Genomic DNA, 17,914 nt, shown 5'->3' with positions numbered 1-17,914 from the left:
AATCCCTGCCTTCATCCCCAGGGAAACAAATGAAACAAACGAACGCGAAAGCCGGTCATGCAAGGAGATATTTGTCACTGGTAGGTAGAGGATTTGGACAGGAAGACCTGGCCATGACAGTATAATAATGGAGGGCTGGACATGGGTTATATTTTAAATCAAAGTAATTTCTCTATTTTGAGCAACAATATATAAAAGCATCATTCATATACGTGTGCGCCTCCCGGCCGACCAAATCCTTGTTCCACGCCAGTATCCGTACGAATAGTCATAGATGGGCACCGACGTGCTGCGAAACCGCTCGGCCAAACCCTTCCAAGCTGAATGTCATAATCAATCTAACACCCAGCTCACCATCCATCCCCATAAATATCAGTGACGCCCCGGATTGCCCCTATCCACAATTAAAATTGAGTGAGAAAGAGAGCCAGTTTAGGAATCTTTTCCTCTTATCAAAATGGTAGAAAGTGTCGGACAACGGTAAATATCCGATGAAAAGACGGATAAGTATCCCCTCGTGGTCTTGGGGACCATGGCAAGGGGTTCGAGGGGAGAAAAAAAAAAGCCTTTTGTTGAGAATAGTGGGTATCAGGAAGGCCAGCAAGGTCAAGATGTTTCAACGAATAATTTAAAACAAAGGAGAAATCTTATCAACGAGTGATTTTCCAGAGATTGGAGCCTCAGCTGTTCTTGCTGAAGCGGCGAGAAAACCAGCTTTTGCGCTTCTCAGGTGCTGCTGGCCTCTCTGGAGCGCTGGAAGTCGCGGGTTGCTGTGTGGGCTTCCTTGTAATCGTGTTTGGCTTTTGTGGTGCCACAGGTGGGACATCACGCCCACTGGGGCTGATGGAGGCGTTATTGGCCGGGGACCCATTTTGGGGCGTAACGCCCCCCACCGCAAACGATTGTGACGCATATGTCGGGCTCTGGCTAAAGCCAATCCCATAGTCATTGGGTGCTTCTGCTTGACGCTTGGGTGGGGACTGCATACGTTCGATCGAGCTGTTGTCGCTGCTGGTCGGATCAGTAGTATAACCATTCGGTTCGCCTGACATGCCACTGCCAGAGCCCGATGCGACCGTCTCGTAAGAACGGTGGTGGGATTGAATTGGATACAACGGTTCAGCGTGTCTCGGCGTGCTGTAATGGGGTTCGGAATTCATCCTGGAGTATCTCTGCTGCGACCCATGACTATATCCGTTGTATCCTCGGGGTGCGGCCATGTCTCCCTCGTTGCCATAACCATATTCTGATTGATTTGGTCGTAGGCTAAAGTAGCTGTCGCGTGACTGGTAGCGGTTGGCCCGCGAGCTGCCCGGCGTGCTGCCTGGAAACGCGTAGACGCAGAATGTTAGGAAATCATGTTCGTAATGACGGTGATGGGAACACCTCAACGTACTATAGTTATTGCTACCATAGTAGCTACTCCTACGGGTCCAGTTTGCCACAGACTCCGAGTCCGAACGCATCATTATCGATTGTCTGTTACTGTAATTACCATCTATCGCAGCCTCGAAACTTCGAATAGTATCCAAAGGTCGTTCCCAGCGACTCCGCGTGGGGTTTGACCTGTCAGGATCATCTAGGGAAGCATGGTATATGTCAGCATGTGTGTTCTGTCGCCAATATTTCCACCTAGGGAATCGTGGCTTGCTAATGCGTGCTGCTGACCTATGACATTTCCCTGGTAATCTTTATGCTGCATGTTGCGTAGCGGTGCCAACGATGACTTGACCGTGGCAGCTACGACTGTTGGCTCCGCCTCGTTCATTGCCAAAGTGGGATCTGCTTTGCTGTGGAGTCTCTTGGCTTCCTTCTCGGCGTGGGTTTCGTGAAGGTCGATGCTATTGCTGTGAGATTTATCGGAGCGTAAGCTGAAAGTTCGTGGTCTGGAGCGTGAGCGGTCGTCTTGACGACTTTGATGGCCAGTTGATGATCCAGAATGGTGAGACTGATGAGCCGGTGGCAGCGGGCCCTGTTGCTGACGATGATGCTGTGGCTGCTGTGGCGGTTGGTAAGGGTATGAGCTCAAGCGCGGGAAAGCCTGGGTTTCAGGAGAATTGCTCTGTTGCTGGTGCGGCGGCGGCGGCAAAGGCTGGCTGTCTGACGACTGCGATTGATAGTAATTATTATGCTGGTCGTCGTAGAAGCCGTCGTGCTGCGGGACCGGGGGAGGACGCGGAAGTGGGTGGTTCTGGGGAGTTGACATCTTAAAGAACGGGGTCGCGGATGCGGCGCCAGGGTTCTATTTACGTTTTTGGTGTCACTATCTTTTGACCCTGGGCAGGCCTCTGGGTCCTTGACTAGACTAGGGTTCAATTCGCGAGTATGGGTCCAATTTTCGATGGAAAGCTGGGGGGACGACAGAGTGTATCAGGACGCTGACATGGGTGCGCAGATGCACTGAGGCATTCGCAATCAAAAGAGGGTCTAGCTTTTTTTTTTTTTTCTTTATTTTTCTTTCGCGCCGCAAGAAACACGCCAAATTGGTCAGTGGAGGTGGTTGGGTCTGCGCCGTTTGTCGAGTCGAGACAGATTGGCTACCGCCACTGTGAGTAAACAGTGAGAAGTGTGAGAAACTTAGTTGGATCGGGGGTTGCGTGGACCTGTGGATCCTCCTGGCTTGTCGCAGATGGCGGGAATTCAAATCAAAACAAGGCAAGTCTGTCTCGCGTGGCTGGGGATCGAGATGTGCCGAGCCAATGTTTGTTGCTAAATAGCTCCTTCTTGCTGCTTCTTTTTAGACTGTTGTGTATTCTTTTTTCTTTTGTTTCCTCAGAGGGCCAGTGGACGCCACTGTGTGGGCGCTTTCTTTTTATTTCCCTTTTTCCCGTTTTATCGTCGGTATTAGTCGTGCCACTGACAAGTCTAGAACCTGACGTAAGGGAAATCCGTGAATAGATAGACCCAGATGGGTTGTTGGGATCGGGGTCGCGGCCAAGTCGGTCGGATTTGTCGTGTACTTCTTGGCTATGCCCGAACTTTTGAGAGCCGGGGAGGGGTTTCAAGCGTGCAACCTCGACCTCAATAGCCAAGGAAAAGAAACGAAGATATTGGGGGAAAATAGACCAAGTAGAAAGAGGATGGGAAAAAATGGAGAAGGATCCAGATAAAAATATAAAGATCGTCTGTCAATCGTATATGTCCGTTTTCCTTTGGGGCAGGTTTTTGTTTCTCGGAGCAGTAACTCATGTGACAGTAGGCCCAGCGTTCTGCAGTTTTTTTTTTTTTTTTCGTAAAAGTATCGACCCAGGATTTGGGCTAGACCGCAAGCAAACACGACAACAGGCGCGCACAATGTGTCGACGAAAACGGTATGCTCCTGTAAAACCGTGAAAAAGCCAAGCACGGCTAGCTATGCCAGACTGACGCACGCACACGTGTTGGGTTTGGCCTATACGAGGTAGGCAACGCGATACGGGGTTTATTGAGCCGTCGGTTCAGTTTGATTGGGTTGCCTTGGAGAGTTGGAGACTAAGAATGACTGAAGCCTATTCCGTATGTGCTTGGATCGAGAAACGGTGCTGCGGTCGCTCCTCTGCGGGGAAGTGGTCCGAATAGAGAGCGGCGTGCAAAGGTTCAATTTTCGTCTGTTTGCAGAGTGGTACTCCGTAGTATGTAGTGATTGGTGGGTGTATTTTTTTTTTTTTTTTTTTGCCCGCTGTCTCTTGTTGTCTATCTCTCTCTTCAATCTAAGAACGTTGATGGGAGGAATCTGTTTCAATCACAATCGGGCGACTCGAGGTTGATATAATTGAGTCAGCCTACGGTACGGGTGGCCATGTAAATGCAAAGTCAGAAGCTCATGGATGCCTAGACTATGCCGTAGCAGGTAGTGAGCTGTTTCTATATATCGTGTGGCCTTCATTGAATTCAAAAATGCAGTGGTTGGCAAACGAATGAGCCAATTGGGTTTGCGACACTGTATAGTTACGGCCTACAGGTTGCACCTTTCCATCCATATTTTAAGTGCATGCATCGTTCACAGCCCGGCTAGTGGGGACTCTGAACAGGTTTCGCAACTGATTCTCAACAGTCGCCGCGACAAGTCATCCAATCTTTTTGCAACCAGTACAGCTCATGCTACGCAACCATTGCCCAATCATGCAGAACATTGTGGATTGGATGCGTGGCCACCTATGTCGGATTCAGGGATGTGAGAGGGCGGCCTGCCAGCCGAACTACGGAGAAAAAGGACTACCAAGTTGCTTCCGCAACTGGTAACAGACCATCCAGGCTGCATAACCTTGGGTTGCTGCTGGTGACGAATCTTCATTCAGAGGTTGATTTGATCCCCTTCTTCGGCCCTGATGAGAAATAATTATTACTTGCTAAAGTGGTTCAATTATTATATTACTTAGTCTAGAAGCCAGTCTATATCAACCTTGGCAACTATTTACTCGTTAGTAATGATGACCAACACCCTTAACACCACCAGGCGATTTTCCTTGTCTACACTTAGGTAGGTACCTATTTTGGTTCCACCAAACAAGTATTGGTTCACACATCTGCGGTGGACACCACTCTTGTTTTATCAGTTTCCCCAAGCAAGTTTAACCCGACATCGGCCTAAAAAAAAATAGGCATTGTTATTTATTCATCAGGCCGTCTCTAAAAAAATCAAATGACGCGTGCTGTAAGACCTTTGAACATGTGCTGGACAAAGTTGGAATTCGGGATGCTCGGTGGTTGGGATATGACGATGGGTTACTGTGCATTAACCTACTGTATGGCTCAGACGTGGTCTTCCAGAAGTATCGTTCAAGCAACACACTCTTCTTGTACTCGAATGCCACAGATCCAACTTTCGCATGACTTGTCAAACAAAGCATGTTCTGGAAAAAAATGGGAAAGGCGAGCAAAGTGTTGGATATATTTCTGAACAGCAACGCCAGCCGATATTATATTATACAATCTACACTAATCACTGTGTACCGGTAGGGCGTAGCGAAGCATTGTGGACGTGACTCGGGCCTTTTTTTTCGTGCATCACGTTTCGTCAGTGTTTGTTTATGCCCCCGGAGAGTAAGGCAACCCAGTGAAAAGTCCAGTCAATCGCCCAGCCCAACCCACTTGCCGACCAAGTTCAACTTTTCAAAGCTCAAAAGCTACTTTCGCAGCTGACGACAGCTCAGGTAGCCCTACCGACACTGTTTCGTCTTCCTTCTCAACGAGCCTTGCCACAAGCTCCTCTCTTGGCACCTCGACGTTAAGGGCCTAGGCCCCACTGATCGGCCGATTGTTCTGGTTGTGGGGAATCGCCCCACGGGATGAACGTAGTACCGACGGTCCTAATAATATCTCCCTGCCCTACCAAGCCTACTCCCCGATGCTGTCTGATCTCTTCTTGGTCCTGATTTAGCATCGTCTTGGGTACGATGACTGATATGCTAAAACGGAACGATCACGATTATCGTCATATTCATGTGATGTTTACTCATATATAGCACCGGTTCGGTCAAAAATCTCCCAAGCAACGCAAATCTACTACAACTAGTCGCCTTATCAACGTCATGTTTGGCCTCTGCAGTGAGTCGACTTGCCGGAAATATTTACCCTCGGAGTCAGCAAGTCAGATGCATTAGATACCATTTCCGTGGCATGCTATCAAGCAGGCCACGAGTAGCAGCAGCAAAAACTAACATTGAAACGTTCATCGGTCCGTTTATTATAATGACAAGTACATTACACGCTTTGTGTACCCCACCACCAATGTTTGCCGTGATAGGAACGGACGCCGGCGGTTGATAACCTTTCTCACTGTCACTGTCCAGCACAGTGTCGGTAACCCCGAAACTACCTACACCTTAACTACCGATACAGTGTACAAGGTCGGGGCATATGATTCAGGTATACCGCCCGGACACACCGATAGCGGGTATTGCAGATATAGAAGACGAGTACTGAAAAAGCCCACTCCCCTCTTCGTCATAATCCGCCCTAAATTACATTTAGACCGAGCATATAATTATGGTCCATAGTTACGGACGGCCACCGCTCCTCATGTGTAGATGCAGGCCACATAAACCTCAGATACTTCAAGCATAATGATTTTCTTGGTGCGAACATCATAAACCCCGACTACTGATATTCCAGTGTACCAGTTGATCAGGACAAACTGGACTGTTTAAACCATGACTTAGCCCTTGAAAGCCGACTTAAACTCAATAAGCACGCAGGCGGCTGTGAAGTAGCACAATCCTGCACGAGGTCAGAAGACCTGGCTTTCCGCGGATAAAGCACTTGTCGGTAATGGGAGTGGCATTCCCCGGTGCAGTGGAAAGTCTGGCACCAAATCAACTACTCCAAATATTTCCATCAAGAGATGGCCAAGAGACTTACAGCTGCACTGCGGAGACGATAGTCGCAACAATGGGAATGCTGTGCTTTGCCAATGCAGCCTAACATGAACGTAAGGAGTAAGCGAACGGAGACTCGAGTTGCAGCCACAAAGTAGTGGGCGTGGTCATTAACGACTTGGATTCATTGCCCTGTCCCGCAAAACACCATCATCATGAATTTGTTGATGCCGCCGGCTCGAATGGTGTGAGCCTCCTTAGTGAAGATCCGCCATCTTGATTGCTGCGTATCATCATTTTCCCCCACTGAATCTATGCCCCAAAACAAATCGCATCTGCCATCAGGGGCCCATCTCTCAATCTCCTTCGAACGGCGTAAGGCAAATCACCGCTGTGTTGCAAGTCGTGAATTGTCGAAACAGCCGTTCGATCGATTGCGTTGATGAGCAAGCGCCAAAATAGCAGAATACGAGAATAGAAGCGCCTCAAATCCATGACCTAAACCACAATGCAACCATTGATATCCGTTCCGTTCAACTCCGAAGGAAAATGACTTATATCGACGAGGGGTAAAGCATGATGCGGACGGAAGCGCCGAAAGATCGTGTAGGGAGAGGGGTGGTGAACTTGGCGCGGACGACGCCCGAGTTGCCTATTATAACCAGTCAATATACCATTCCGCTGTCCTTGCCGGATAAGGGGGATATGTACCGTGAGGCCTGGTGACCTTGCCCCAGATGACCCGGATCTTGGTGCCGCGGACCTCCTTCTGTGCCCGGTAAACGTATGCGACCTTCTTGCCGAGGTAGAAGCTATAGGGAAGAGAGGTTAGGTGCTGTTCTCATGGATCCTCGCGTACTTGCTGCTGTTCAACATACTTGGCGGCGTTGGTGTCGTCAACACCCTCGATCTTGATCAAGCTGGTCTCGGGACGGTTGGTGTGACGGCTACGCTGGTAGCTCAGGTGGCGTCCCCTACAGGCTCGATAGTTAGCGAGAGTTCGTTGTGATAGATTCCAGTGCCATCTGGAGCAGGCAGTTCGTTCGAGCGTAATTCGGTCGCGGTGCTGAGCACAATCGTTTTGCCTCAACAATAGAGATAAAACTCACTTGACGTATACTATAGCAAATGGAGGTCAGTACAATGAATACAGGACACTTGACGCTTTTCATTCTTGTTCATGATATCCCGCCCTGGCGTGGCGGCGCGGCTCATGGCTGCAGGAATTGGAAACTTACATCTGTGGCCGGCTTCGGTAGGCATCTTGATGGTGATTGACGTCTTCCCACTTGTCAAAGTCTCCTTGGGAGGTTGAAGGAAGTAATCGTCGGCGATGGTGGACGATCGTTTGCTGCTGGTTAGTATGTCGCTCCCAAAGGTCGAGTTTCCACTGGGCGTCAGGGCGGGCCGTTTTGGTGTCGATGCCGACTGCCAAACAAAAGACTAGCTAGGGCTTGTCATGTGACCATACAGAGGGGAATCAAAATTTACCGCGAATGCAGGCTGGGGTGGGGCGGGGTTGTGTGCAAAGCCGCAGCACCAGCCACTACTATATGCACGTGACCTTTTTGCATATGAAAGCCAGATGTTCCTACCCTGCACATGCGAATGGCCATGCTCTGTTTGTCACTTACTGAACTTGACGTACAATCAAGTGCAAATGGGCATCTTGTCTGCTCGTGCTTTAAAACGAACCTTCGGGTCTCGACCTAGACTAGGCCAGCCTTACTCTCCATGATCCATGTGATTGAACCAGAATTATCAAGATATTTCAAGAAGCATCGATGTTGTTTCTTTTTCACTTCCACTTTGTGTGAGCACATATATCAAAGTACGCGTATGCCTTGACATTCAATTACTTTGTCCTGCTGAAGGTAGTTAGGATGAGGTACTTGCATACGGAGTATGTAAATGTGCCTTATTTAATTGAAATTTGAACCGAGCCATTGAAGCCACCTGCCTAGTGAGACGCTAACAAGGTCGACTGTTCAGCCGGACCCCAATCAACATGGCATCCTCCGCCCACGAGGGACCCTCTTTGCACCCCGCACCAAGTCCTCTAGGCGTGCGAAATTTCGTCATAAAGCGATCATTGCTTGCTACTCGACTCAGGCGTGCAAATCAATTCCTGGTATCGTATAGTAGCCCTAGGCGTGGTTCAACTGGCGATGACGCGCATTTATTTGTTTATTCCTTTCAATCTGAACATTTCGGTATGTCACTGTTTGCCTTTAGATCGGATGAGCTTGGTAAGAAAGCAATGCCGTAAATAAGGGTGTAGTGAATACGCGGGACAACTTAATTGCAGGGAACAGCCGACATCCTTGAACCCTTGAACCTCGAGGCTTGGGCATAACACGTCTGTTCGTATGCGGATGTCCGCGTCGCAAAAGTGGCTGCGAGCATGGTAGCTAGGTAGGGTATGGACTTGGCAATTCTCCGGCATCGCCGGGTCGGACAGTGCTGCGAGAAGCTCCCCTCACATGCAGTATTACAAATTCCCATGCTATGATGCCGACCCCGGAGTTGATTCCGCACCGCAACCAAGGTCGAGAAAGTAATTTGTTGACCAGACCATTAACCAAAGAACAAAAAAAAAAAAATCTGCCCCACCCTATCTGAGGTCATGTTGCGATCTGATTGACTGCTTGCTGCGTCACTAATGATGCACCGCTCCTAAAATCGTTTGCATGCTGAAATATGGAAGAGATCCTGAATTGAATTCCATCCAAAGCAACTTTATTTAGGTCTTGCCTGCATATTTCTAGTAACGATTTGACTAAGTGGCGGAACTACTGTAGCGCAGCATGCAGGGTAAGCTGCGCAGGCTCTAGTAGCTGCGTTAGGTTGACGTTGGGAACCTTTGTCCAAGTCCGGGCGGCCAGGTACATAGACATAGGATTAGCATCTTGGCTCGATTAGGATGGAGCCTTTCATTAAAAAGTGTCTTTGCTTTTAACCACACTATCTATCTGTACTCCGTAGGGGGAGCTGCGTAGGTAGCTTAGCTATGCCCGTCTAACCTGACACACCTGGGTACCTTGCCCTAACTATACCACCTTTGGTACCTCGAGGTCTGTAGTTTTGGTGTAGCCTACCTCTACAACACAATGCGAATAATCCCTCAGCATTTCCCAAAGTCTTCAGTTGGATCACGAAAGTGGGAGCTTGTTGAGGTAAGCAGTTACGTATGTAGGGAAGCTTCTGGCTGCCTCGGTAACTAGGTATATTTCTGCGAAGGGATTTAGCGGGAGGTAGAAATCGCTACACTGGAGCTAAATCTAGTTACCACTAAAGCCCCATCTTCAGCGAGTTTGACACAGAACAAAGCTTTGATCTGGATAACCACACTAGCAAAGACCGACCGCTTGGTTTTGGCCATGGAATGGAGGGGTGTGTTGAAGCTGTGAAGTTGAGTTGGTGCTCGGGGAGGTAGGTGGATGAGCCTGCACCGACCTGCACCTACCTCTCTAGTGGAGCACCCCGCCAGTCCATGCTTGTGAGTAAGCTCCGCCCGCCCGCCGTGGCGATGTGACTTTGGCCCTTGCCCCTTGTTCGTTCTCATCCAAGCCCGGTACGGCCGGCCTATCAGTACCTGGTAGGTAAGGTAGCTTCCGGTGGTTCCATTGCTTCATCAGGTATCCATGACCGTTTTCCGCGCGACCTCTGTCTGTTCAGTTCACTTCAATTCCCAAGACCTACCTTGCGAGATAATTCTCTCGCATATCCCATTTACCACTGAACTTCCGGTTTACTTCCCAAAGAACTCAACACAAACCGCCAAATTTCTTATTCTCTCCTTCTCGAGTCCCACGAATACCTGGGTTGTGTCAACACAATGGCCGCAGAATCCCATGCCGCTGCGTAAGTGCATTCACCCCACCAATTTACCCGCCGCCAGTTGACCGCAGACGACATTGGAAAATACTCTCGACGAAGCTATCGCCTGAAGCGCATATTTCCCGACATCTACCCAGCTCTGCGAGCATCTTGTCTTGTTTTTCGAATCATTTTTGGATGCTCCGGATAGCTGTTTTTGTTGAGACTGGGCGACCACACACCTGAGACCCTTGCTAATGCGTGTGCGATGGACAGCGAGCTGGAGCTCAAGGACAACACGGTCATCGTGGTCCTTGGTGCCTCCGGTGATTTGGCCAAGAAGAAGACCGTAAGATGTTCGCGATTCTGCAGATTAAAGAGCTATGCTAACAGTCTTTTTCACAGTATCCCGCGCTTTTCGGACTCGTAAGTCTAAGCAAACTGCTGCCGCAAAGTCCTCAGAGCTGACCTTCCCGGAAGTACCGGAACCAATTTCTCCCCAAGGACATCAAGATTGTTGGATATGCCAGGACAAAGATGGACCACGAAGAGTACATTAGGAGGATCAGGTCGTACATTAAGACGCCCACCAAGGACATGGAGCAACAGCTCGATGATTTCTGCTCGCTCTGCACCTACGTAGCGGGCCAGTATGACAAGGACGAGTCTTTTTACAACCTGAACGACCACCTCGAGGACCTCGAGAAGAACCAGAGTGAGGCCCACAGGCTTTTCTACATGGCGCTCCCGCCCAGCGTCTTCACAATCGTGTCGCAGCACCTGAAGAGATGCTGCTACCCCACCAGGGGAATTGCTCGCGTCATTGTGAGTTTTAATGGCAACTTACAGTCACTTGAGCCGTTCACCCCGACTAATGGTTTCCGTATCGTTTTAATAGGTCGAAAAGCCTTTCGGCAAGGACCTGGCCAGCTCCCGCGAGCTCCAGAAGTCCCTGGAGCCAGACTGGAAGGAAGATGAGCTGTTCCGCATTGACCATTACCTGGGCAAGGAGATGGTCAAGAACATCCTCATTCTTCGCTTCGGAAACTCTTTCTTGGGTGCAACATGGAACCGTCACCACATCGACAACGTTCAGATCACATTCAAGGAACCATTCGGCACCGAAGGTCGCGGTGGTTACTTTGACGAGTTCGGCATCATTCGTGACGTAATGCAGAACCACTTGCTGCAGGTTCTGACACTGTTGGCCATGGAGCGGCCAATTTCATTCTCCTCTGAAGACATCCGTGACGAGAAGGTTCGCGTTCTCCGTGCCATCCCTGCCATCGAGCCCAAGAATGTCATCATCGGCCAGTACGGAAGGTCCCTTGACGGAAGCAAGCCGTCTTACAAGGAGGACGACACAGTGCCTAAGGAGTCGAGATGCCCGACTTTCTGCGCGTTGGTGGCTTACATCAAGAACGAGCGGTGGGATGGCGTTCCCTTCATTATGAAGGCAGGAAAGGCCTTGAACGAGCAGAAGACGGAGATTCGTATCCAGTTCAAGGATGTCACGTCTGGTATTTTCAAGGATATTCCCCGCAACGAGCTCGTCATGCGTATCCAGCCCAACGAGAGTGTCTACATCAAGATGAACTCGAAGCTGCCCGGACTCAGCATGCAGACGGTGGTTACGGAGCTAGACCTGACTTACCGCCGTCGCTTCTCTGATCTGAAGATTCCCGAGGCTTACGAATCATTGATTCTGGACTGCTTGAAGGGTGATCACTCCAACTTCGTTCGAGACGACGAGCTCGACGCCAGCTGGAGAATCTTCACACCCCTGCTGCACTATCTTGACGATAACAAGGAGATTGTGCCCATGGAGTACCCCTACGGTAAGCAACTGACCAAGAAGTTGAGCGCCAAGAGATATCGGAAACATTTCTAACCAGTCAATAGGCTCACGAGGACCTGCCGTTCTCGACGATTTTACCGCGTCCTATGGCTACAAATTCAGCGACGCAGCTGGTTACCAGTTCGTAAAACCTCGCCACAGATTCAACCTATCGATATGAGCTGACTGAAGATATAACTAGGTGGCCTACCACTAGCGCGGCGATGCACCCTAACAAGTTGTAAGTGGCTGATTTGTTTTTTCGGAGCCACTATATTGCAGGTACTTTCGGAGGCTTAGAATATTTCTAACTGAATTCTCACTAACAATTGGGGATCAACATAGCTGAGGTGGGAACTCTGCAAACATGAGGCACCTCCCATGACATGAAAGACGAGCTCAACAATGGGATGAATAATTAGAGTATCTTTCGACGCATGGGTAGTGACTAGATCTAGTCGAGGTAGGAGACTGCAGAATGCTCCTCCCACCAGCTTGCCCTTGTAGGCTTGCAATCTGTGCACGAACGTGGCATTATTTCGATACGACTGTTTGCAACGTTATTTGGGAACTGGCTGATTCAGGAGGATAGAAATACAAGGAACGGATGGGCAAGGCAAGCCAAATTTTTCGAATTTTAGCACAGAGTTTACGTATCTAGATGCCTAACGAAAAAGTTATATCACCACAAATGAGGTATTTGCATACCTAGCGCAAGAAATTTATTGAACAGGCTGCCATAAACAGGTTATGCTGCTGCTGTTCCATAAAAAAAAAAAGGACGTCGCTTGATAGCTGGCTGGCTGGACCCTCAATCCAAAGTATGAAGCAAAAGCTGCACAGTGGACAGTGAGTGGGCCGCTTGGAGGGGCGGATGACCTCACACACCAGTATTATCTTTCTTATCCAATGTACACAGTCCAACCATGAACATGTAGGTACCTACGTTGTGTGAATGTTAAGTGGCTGGCCGGACCATAGTAGAGTACGCTAGAACGGGACTAAGTTTAAAGGGTGATTAGATGCTTATAGATTGTGGGGTGTCGAGTTGCCTTCCTTTGAATGAGGTTTGAATTATCACAATTTGTAACAAAAAAAAAGAAAAAAAACACCACGGCTGCACATGTTGGTGAGTGATCCAATATTATGAAAGTTATGTCATAAAACAGGGTAATAAATCTGAGTGAAGTCACGATGAACAGTGGGAGAAAATCCAGAAGATGAAAATCAATTGCACAAAGAAAGGAAGGGAGCGGCAGAAATCGTACCTACCTAATTAATTATTTAGTGCCAAACCAACCAGATCCAAGGCGCACCTTGGACCGTGGCTCTAGCAATCGTCCGTCCAGTCTAATCCCGGTTGGGTCGTGCCAAAAGAGATGAGCGAAGAATAAGGTGGGGCTATCCACCACACAACACTGTATGGCCATTGGCTGCACGGCTACACGTCCTTTTCATTGTCCTGACCTGTTCCCGACTGGGGAGGAAATCGTCGCTCATGGAATCTGACCTGCTTTCTATTGATCGCCAACATCTTTGCTCCGCGCCTGAGCCAACCACGTCGACCGCCGCGCTCCGAAAGACACATCCGGTTAATTGATAGACTCCGAAACCATCGAATATTGCAGTCAACACAAATTAGACGGTACCGCCTTTGCTCGAACTTGGATCGGCAAACCCGCGCGCGTCGCGACCGGAAATTTCTTGTCGCCCCATTCGTACCCCCCCGACCTTTGTTCCCGACGAACGCGCCGATCGCGATCCGACAACGCTGCAGGGACTTTGCAGCGCCAGCATCGGCATTGCAGCCTGTATGCAGTCTCGATCGCCTAATCAGTGATGAGAGAGGTCGATAGCCCGTGCCGCTAGTCGAGCTCGAGAAGTAAGGCGTTCTGGTTACGTCGACGGGGACCTTCGTGAGCGGAACTCACGCCTCCTCCCGTCGCTGGAGGAAGTGTCGCCAAACACGAAAAAAAAAAAACAATCTCCGCCCACGATGGCTGCCGTGATGATGAATGGCGTTGGCCCGGATGGTGCCATGAAGCCGAACCTGGACCAGAAGCTCAACAACCATGGAGGCGATACCAAGGCCATGGCCAGCTCGGAGATAGTACAACAACAGACACCCGCGCGGTCATTACAGTCCGATAATCCTTTGAGGATGAATGACTTGCCAGACGAAGTATGAACTTCCTATGGAATAACTGTTTTTGTGTAATGAGGGCTAACGTCAGTGCGACTGTTTGCGCGATAACTAGATTGTGCACATCACGGAGAACTTTTTATCGCTCAATCAGCTACTTTCTCGTCTGGCACAAAGATCCCACAATGAACTGGAAGACACGATCAGGTCTCTGGCAAAGAAGCCACTACCTATGCCTCCGATGCTCAACGGTAATGCGGATCACAACACCATTGAGGACTCGAGCAACGAGAACCTGGATAAAAAGATCACTCTGCTCAAGTTTGCCCAGGAGCAGCATGCAAAATGGGTCAAAGCACTAGTCATCACGGACTGGAGCAAGAAGGCGAGCACGCTGAGTAAATTGATCGATCTCAAGGTGCACATGCACACGCAGATGGAAAAGTACGACTTTGTTCTTGACCGGATGATGCACAGCAAACGCAATCTTGCCTATGCCAGGCTACCGAGTCCTGATTTAAAGACAGCATTAGAGGTCTTGGCAAACGGCGACGCCCCGTGGATGCCGGATCTTGGTTACATCCCACCACCCGAGATGAGCCCAGAGGATCAACTGAAGTGGTTGGAGGATCTTGATACTCTTTTGTCGCTCAGGTTGACAATCGATGATCACGATAAAATTCCGTACCACTTTAGGAACTACAGGATTGGATCAGGCCGAGTCACTTTTATCGTTAAGGGTGAATTCGAGGTCGACTTGACAATCGCAGACGACGACCCAGAGAAACAGTACTGGTTTATCGACTTTCGGTTTCTCTTCCGACCAGCGCCGCCCGGACTTTCCGAAAACCTTAGGATGTATCTAGAGCTGAAGGTGAACGAAGTTCTAGCCACGGAAGGACTTGCGGGATGTTACAAGTACTTGCATGAGCTTGTTCTGACGCACAAGATCAACGAGCTGCGGAGACAGGCTTTGGAGCTCAGTGTTGGGAGGTGGGTTGACGCACTCAATGTCGAACGACTCAACCGTTCATTGGCGGTGCAGTACTGGACATCTCGCTATCCATCAAAGGCACACAATGCGCCCAAGAGTTGGGTCATCATTGGGGTACACAGTGCTGCACCCTCGGGTGGTCGACGAGCTACAGCTCCTACGAGTCGTTTAGCCTTGAGATGGTTCAGGGACAACCAGGAGGTCAAGGACATCGAGATACCACTGGACGAGGCAGATCTATCGATGGAACGAATTTTGAAGGATGTGATCGGGCGCCACACCGAACACATTCTCACACTGATGCACACAGGCTTGCGGAACAAGCCGCGGTTCGTGAACAAGGAGGACCATCTAGTCCTGGAAATTTCGAGGAAACAGCCATCCGAGTCCTTGTTGACGATGCAGCTCACAAAACTCGACTCAATGGTCGTGCGGGTCGACCAGATTGGTGGCACGTTTGCTGTACAACCTCGAACCCGACCGATGCCTATGGCCGAGTCTAATCTCAACACGCCAGGCCGGGACCCTGTGGCGGTGATTGGATTGGTGCGCAACACCTTTGCCATGGAAGAATTGATCCGGCGCGGCAAGAGTCAGGGCTGGGTGGTTGGCAAACCCCCAGTCAAACCGGATGACCTGCGTAATATACTTAGCAATCGCGAACAGACAGACGCGTTGGCTTGGTTTAGGAAACAGGGCTGGAGGCCTCAGTTTTACGTATTGGCCCATCTGAGTATGAGTGGCGACCAGTGGTGGCTCATAGAGCTGTAAGTTATCATTCATGGATCACTCCAACATGAATTTGGTGAAAGATGTGGTGTGACGAGGCTGACATGATCTACAGGACTACGCCAAACTCCAACTCAGCCGCGTCGACCGCGGGAGGCATACGTATCAGGACTCACGTACAGCTGCAGTTTGCATCTAAACAAGCAATAATGGAATCCCCATCCTTCTTCTCAGATCTCAACTACTTCACCTCAGCCATGATTTCCAAGATGAGAGACCTCAGGGAACTTCATTCCAGGAGAATCAATCACGTCGACCAGCCATACATCAGACCTGGCCTACCTTCAAATATAAGGATGCCCACCATTTTCATACGCACTTCTGAGATTTTGCCGTCGCTGAGCGGCAAAAGTTCTTTGGGACGATGGGCTGCAGATGAGGTTCGTCTGTCGGTTGCCAATGTGCATTCTTCATCCTCGACCGAGGTTGACAGAAGGGGCGAAAATCGGTCCGCCTTGTCGACGCGGATGGATTCGCGCATCGTCGTAGCATCAGAGGCTCGTCTCCGGGTGCTGGACAAGAGCAAGTTCCGGCAGCTGAGCTCCAGGGTAGACCGCGACGTTGCGTTTAACCACAAGACTGGAGAGTTTGTCCTGCAACTGAGGTCGGAGCTGGGGGAAACCATGATAGACAAGTTGATTTCCCGATTACAAACGATAGAACGCCTCTACGAATTCCTGGGGTCTATTAGCCGCGCTCCCAGGGGCGTGCAATGCGAATCGGTCACGCTACGAAGGGTGGTTTTCACTTATAGCGACCTTCCGCAGCCAGTGAGTGAAGAATTGGCTGCACTGCAACCGCCGACGAAACGATGGAAGGTTGTGCTTGACTTTGCAGATCCTAGGACAGTCAAGCTCGTCCTGGAGAAGAACAACCCACACATACGTGCAGTCGACATGTTGCAAACCCTGGCCAACTCACCTCGTGGTCTGGAAAGGCTGCCGTTCTACCTGCCGACCACACTCGCAGTGTATCGAGCGCTTGATTCAATGAGCGATACGTGGCAGCCCTTGCAAGTTTCGAGGAAGGGAACTTTTGAAATTTTCACCAAGAATATCGACCTGGCTACCATCAGGTATGATCTTCCCGGCCCGCAGGCGCGGCGCCTAACTCTTGACGTCAAGCTGGTAGCACGAAGGGGAGAGCTGTCTTGGCACGTCAAGAGGACCGACGCGGAGCCGAACAAGTCCAACGATGAGTTTAGCAGGGTGCTCAAGGAGGTATGGAATACCAAGAGCCCCAACTGGAAGAGCCTTTCGACCAGCGCGTGCGGGCCAGCGTCAGCAGGAGTTGAGGAGCTGCTCAAAGGCATAGACAAGGCCGTTCGGACTTTGCTGGACTCGCCGCCGCTGGTCTTGCAGCCACAGCAGCAGCAACAGTCACATGTCCAGCAACGTCAGCCGGTGGTACAGCCGGGTCAGCAACCCCAGGTCCAAAACCAAATAAATGGGGTCATGAACAGGGGCCCACAGCGACCGGGCCTACCGGGAGCGGGGGGACTGGGGGCTCAAATGCGGCAGAAGCAGGTACCGCAAGCCCCGATGGGCAATCACGTCGTCGACTTGACCTAGCTGGTGTATACACGGCTTTAAAGGCCCCTTTGTGTTTCTGAGAGACCGGGACGCGTGGGGTTGGAGGGGGGAGCATTCTGCTATGGCTAGGCCATGGCAAAGCAGGGGCGAAATATAATCGCCCACAATGTTTTACTTTGTAACGAGTCGGAGCTGATCATGGTAGTAGACCTATGACCTGGTCACTTTGAATTGAAAAAAAAAAAATGAAAAAAAAAAGTAAGAAAGAAAGTGATTCCCGAGGGCTTCGAATGCAAGCCTCATTCATTATATAGGACCAGGTAGCGTTGGGTAACGAAAAATTAAAACAAAGCATGGCATATAATACATGGATTCGTTCGGCTTTGATTCTTGTTCGGGACTGTTTTACATTAGAATACATGAGCCCATTCGGTTGGTACATGAAATGGATGGCTTGAAAGTCAGCCATGAGGTTTTTCATGCGTACATATACATACATGGTTT

General features: G+C 49.9%; 5 protein-coding genes across 5 annotated transcripts; 2 read left to right on the top strand and 3 right to left on the bottom strand.

The window, feature by feature from the left end:
• Positions 1-135: 135 nt before the first annotated feature.
• Positions 136-3,269, bottom strand: PgNI_06338 (uncharacterized protein). Its single transcript, XM_031126362.1, has 3 exons — positions 1,669-3,269; positions 1,397-1,579; positions 136-1,324 (listed from the first exon to the last, which is right to left on the bottom strand). Exons 1-3 carry the CDS (start codon positions 2,204-2,206, stop codon positions 681-683), a joined length of 1,365 nt encoding a protein of 454 aa, XP_030982699.1. The 5' UTR covers positions 2,207-3,269; the 3' UTR covers positions 136-680.
• A 1,317-nt stretch (positions 3,270-4,586) lies between these two features.
• PgNI_06337 (uncharacterized protein) lies at positions 4,587-4,829 on the bottom strand (the record flags this gene model as incomplete). Its single annotated transcript, XM_031126361.1, has 1 exon — positions 4,587-4,829. The coding sequence occupies one exon, from the start codon at positions 4,827-4,829 to the stop codon at positions 4,587-4,589; it is 243 nt and encodes an 80-aa protein (XP_030982704.1).
• A 1,549-nt stretch (positions 4,830-6,378) lies between these two features.
• On the bottom strand, positions 6,379-7,756 carry PgNI_06336 (uncharacterized protein). The gene is made up of 5 exons (XM_031126360.1): positions 7,535-7,756; positions 7,406-7,415; positions 7,175-7,321; positions 7,008-7,108; positions 6,379-6,948 (listed from the first exon to the last, which is right to left on the bottom strand). Exons 1-5 carry the CDS (start codon positions 7,557-7,559, stop codon positions 6,851-6,853), a joined length of 381 nt encoding a protein of 126 aa, XP_030982705.1. The 5' UTR covers positions 7,560-7,756; the 3' UTR covers positions 6,379-6,850.
• Positions 7,757-9,948: 2,192 nt separating this feature from the next.
• On the top strand, positions 9,949-12,644 carry PgNI_06335 (uncharacterized protein). The gene is made up of 8 exons (XM_031126359.1): positions 9,949-10,160; positions 10,392-10,464; positions 10,521-10,541; positions 10,596-10,940; positions 11,014-11,953; positions 12,018-12,093; positions 12,155-12,193; positions 12,298-12,644. Exons 1-8 carry the CDS (start codon positions 10,135-10,137, stop codon positions 12,299-12,301), a joined length of 1,524 nt encoding a protein of 507 aa, XP_030982706.1. The 5' UTR covers positions 9,949-10,134; the 3' UTR covers positions 12,302-12,644.
• An 842-nt stretch (positions 12,645-13,486) lies between these two features.
• PgNI_06334 (uncharacterized protein) lies at positions 13,487-17,736 on the top strand. Its single transcript, XM_031126358.1, has 3 exons — positions 13,487-14,134; positions 14,211-15,856; positions 15,934-17,736. Exons 1-3 carry the CDS (start codon positions 13,949-13,951, stop codon positions 17,447-17,449), a joined length of 3,348 nt encoding a protein of 1,115 aa, XP_030982707.1. The 5' UTR covers positions 13,487-13,948; the 3' UTR covers positions 17,450-17,736.
• Positions 17,737-17,914: the final 178 nt, after the last annotated feature.

This window comes from Pyricularia grisea, chromosome I (assembly GCF_004355905.1).
Source record: "Pyricularia grisea strain NI907 chromosome I, whole genome shotgun sequence".
Taxonomy (NCBI): domain Eukaryota; kingdom Fungi; phylum Ascomycota; class Sordariomycetes; order Magnaporthales; family Pyriculariaceae; genus Pyricularia; species Pyricularia grisea.
This window is presented reverse-complemented; position numbering and strand designations above follow the sequence as displayed.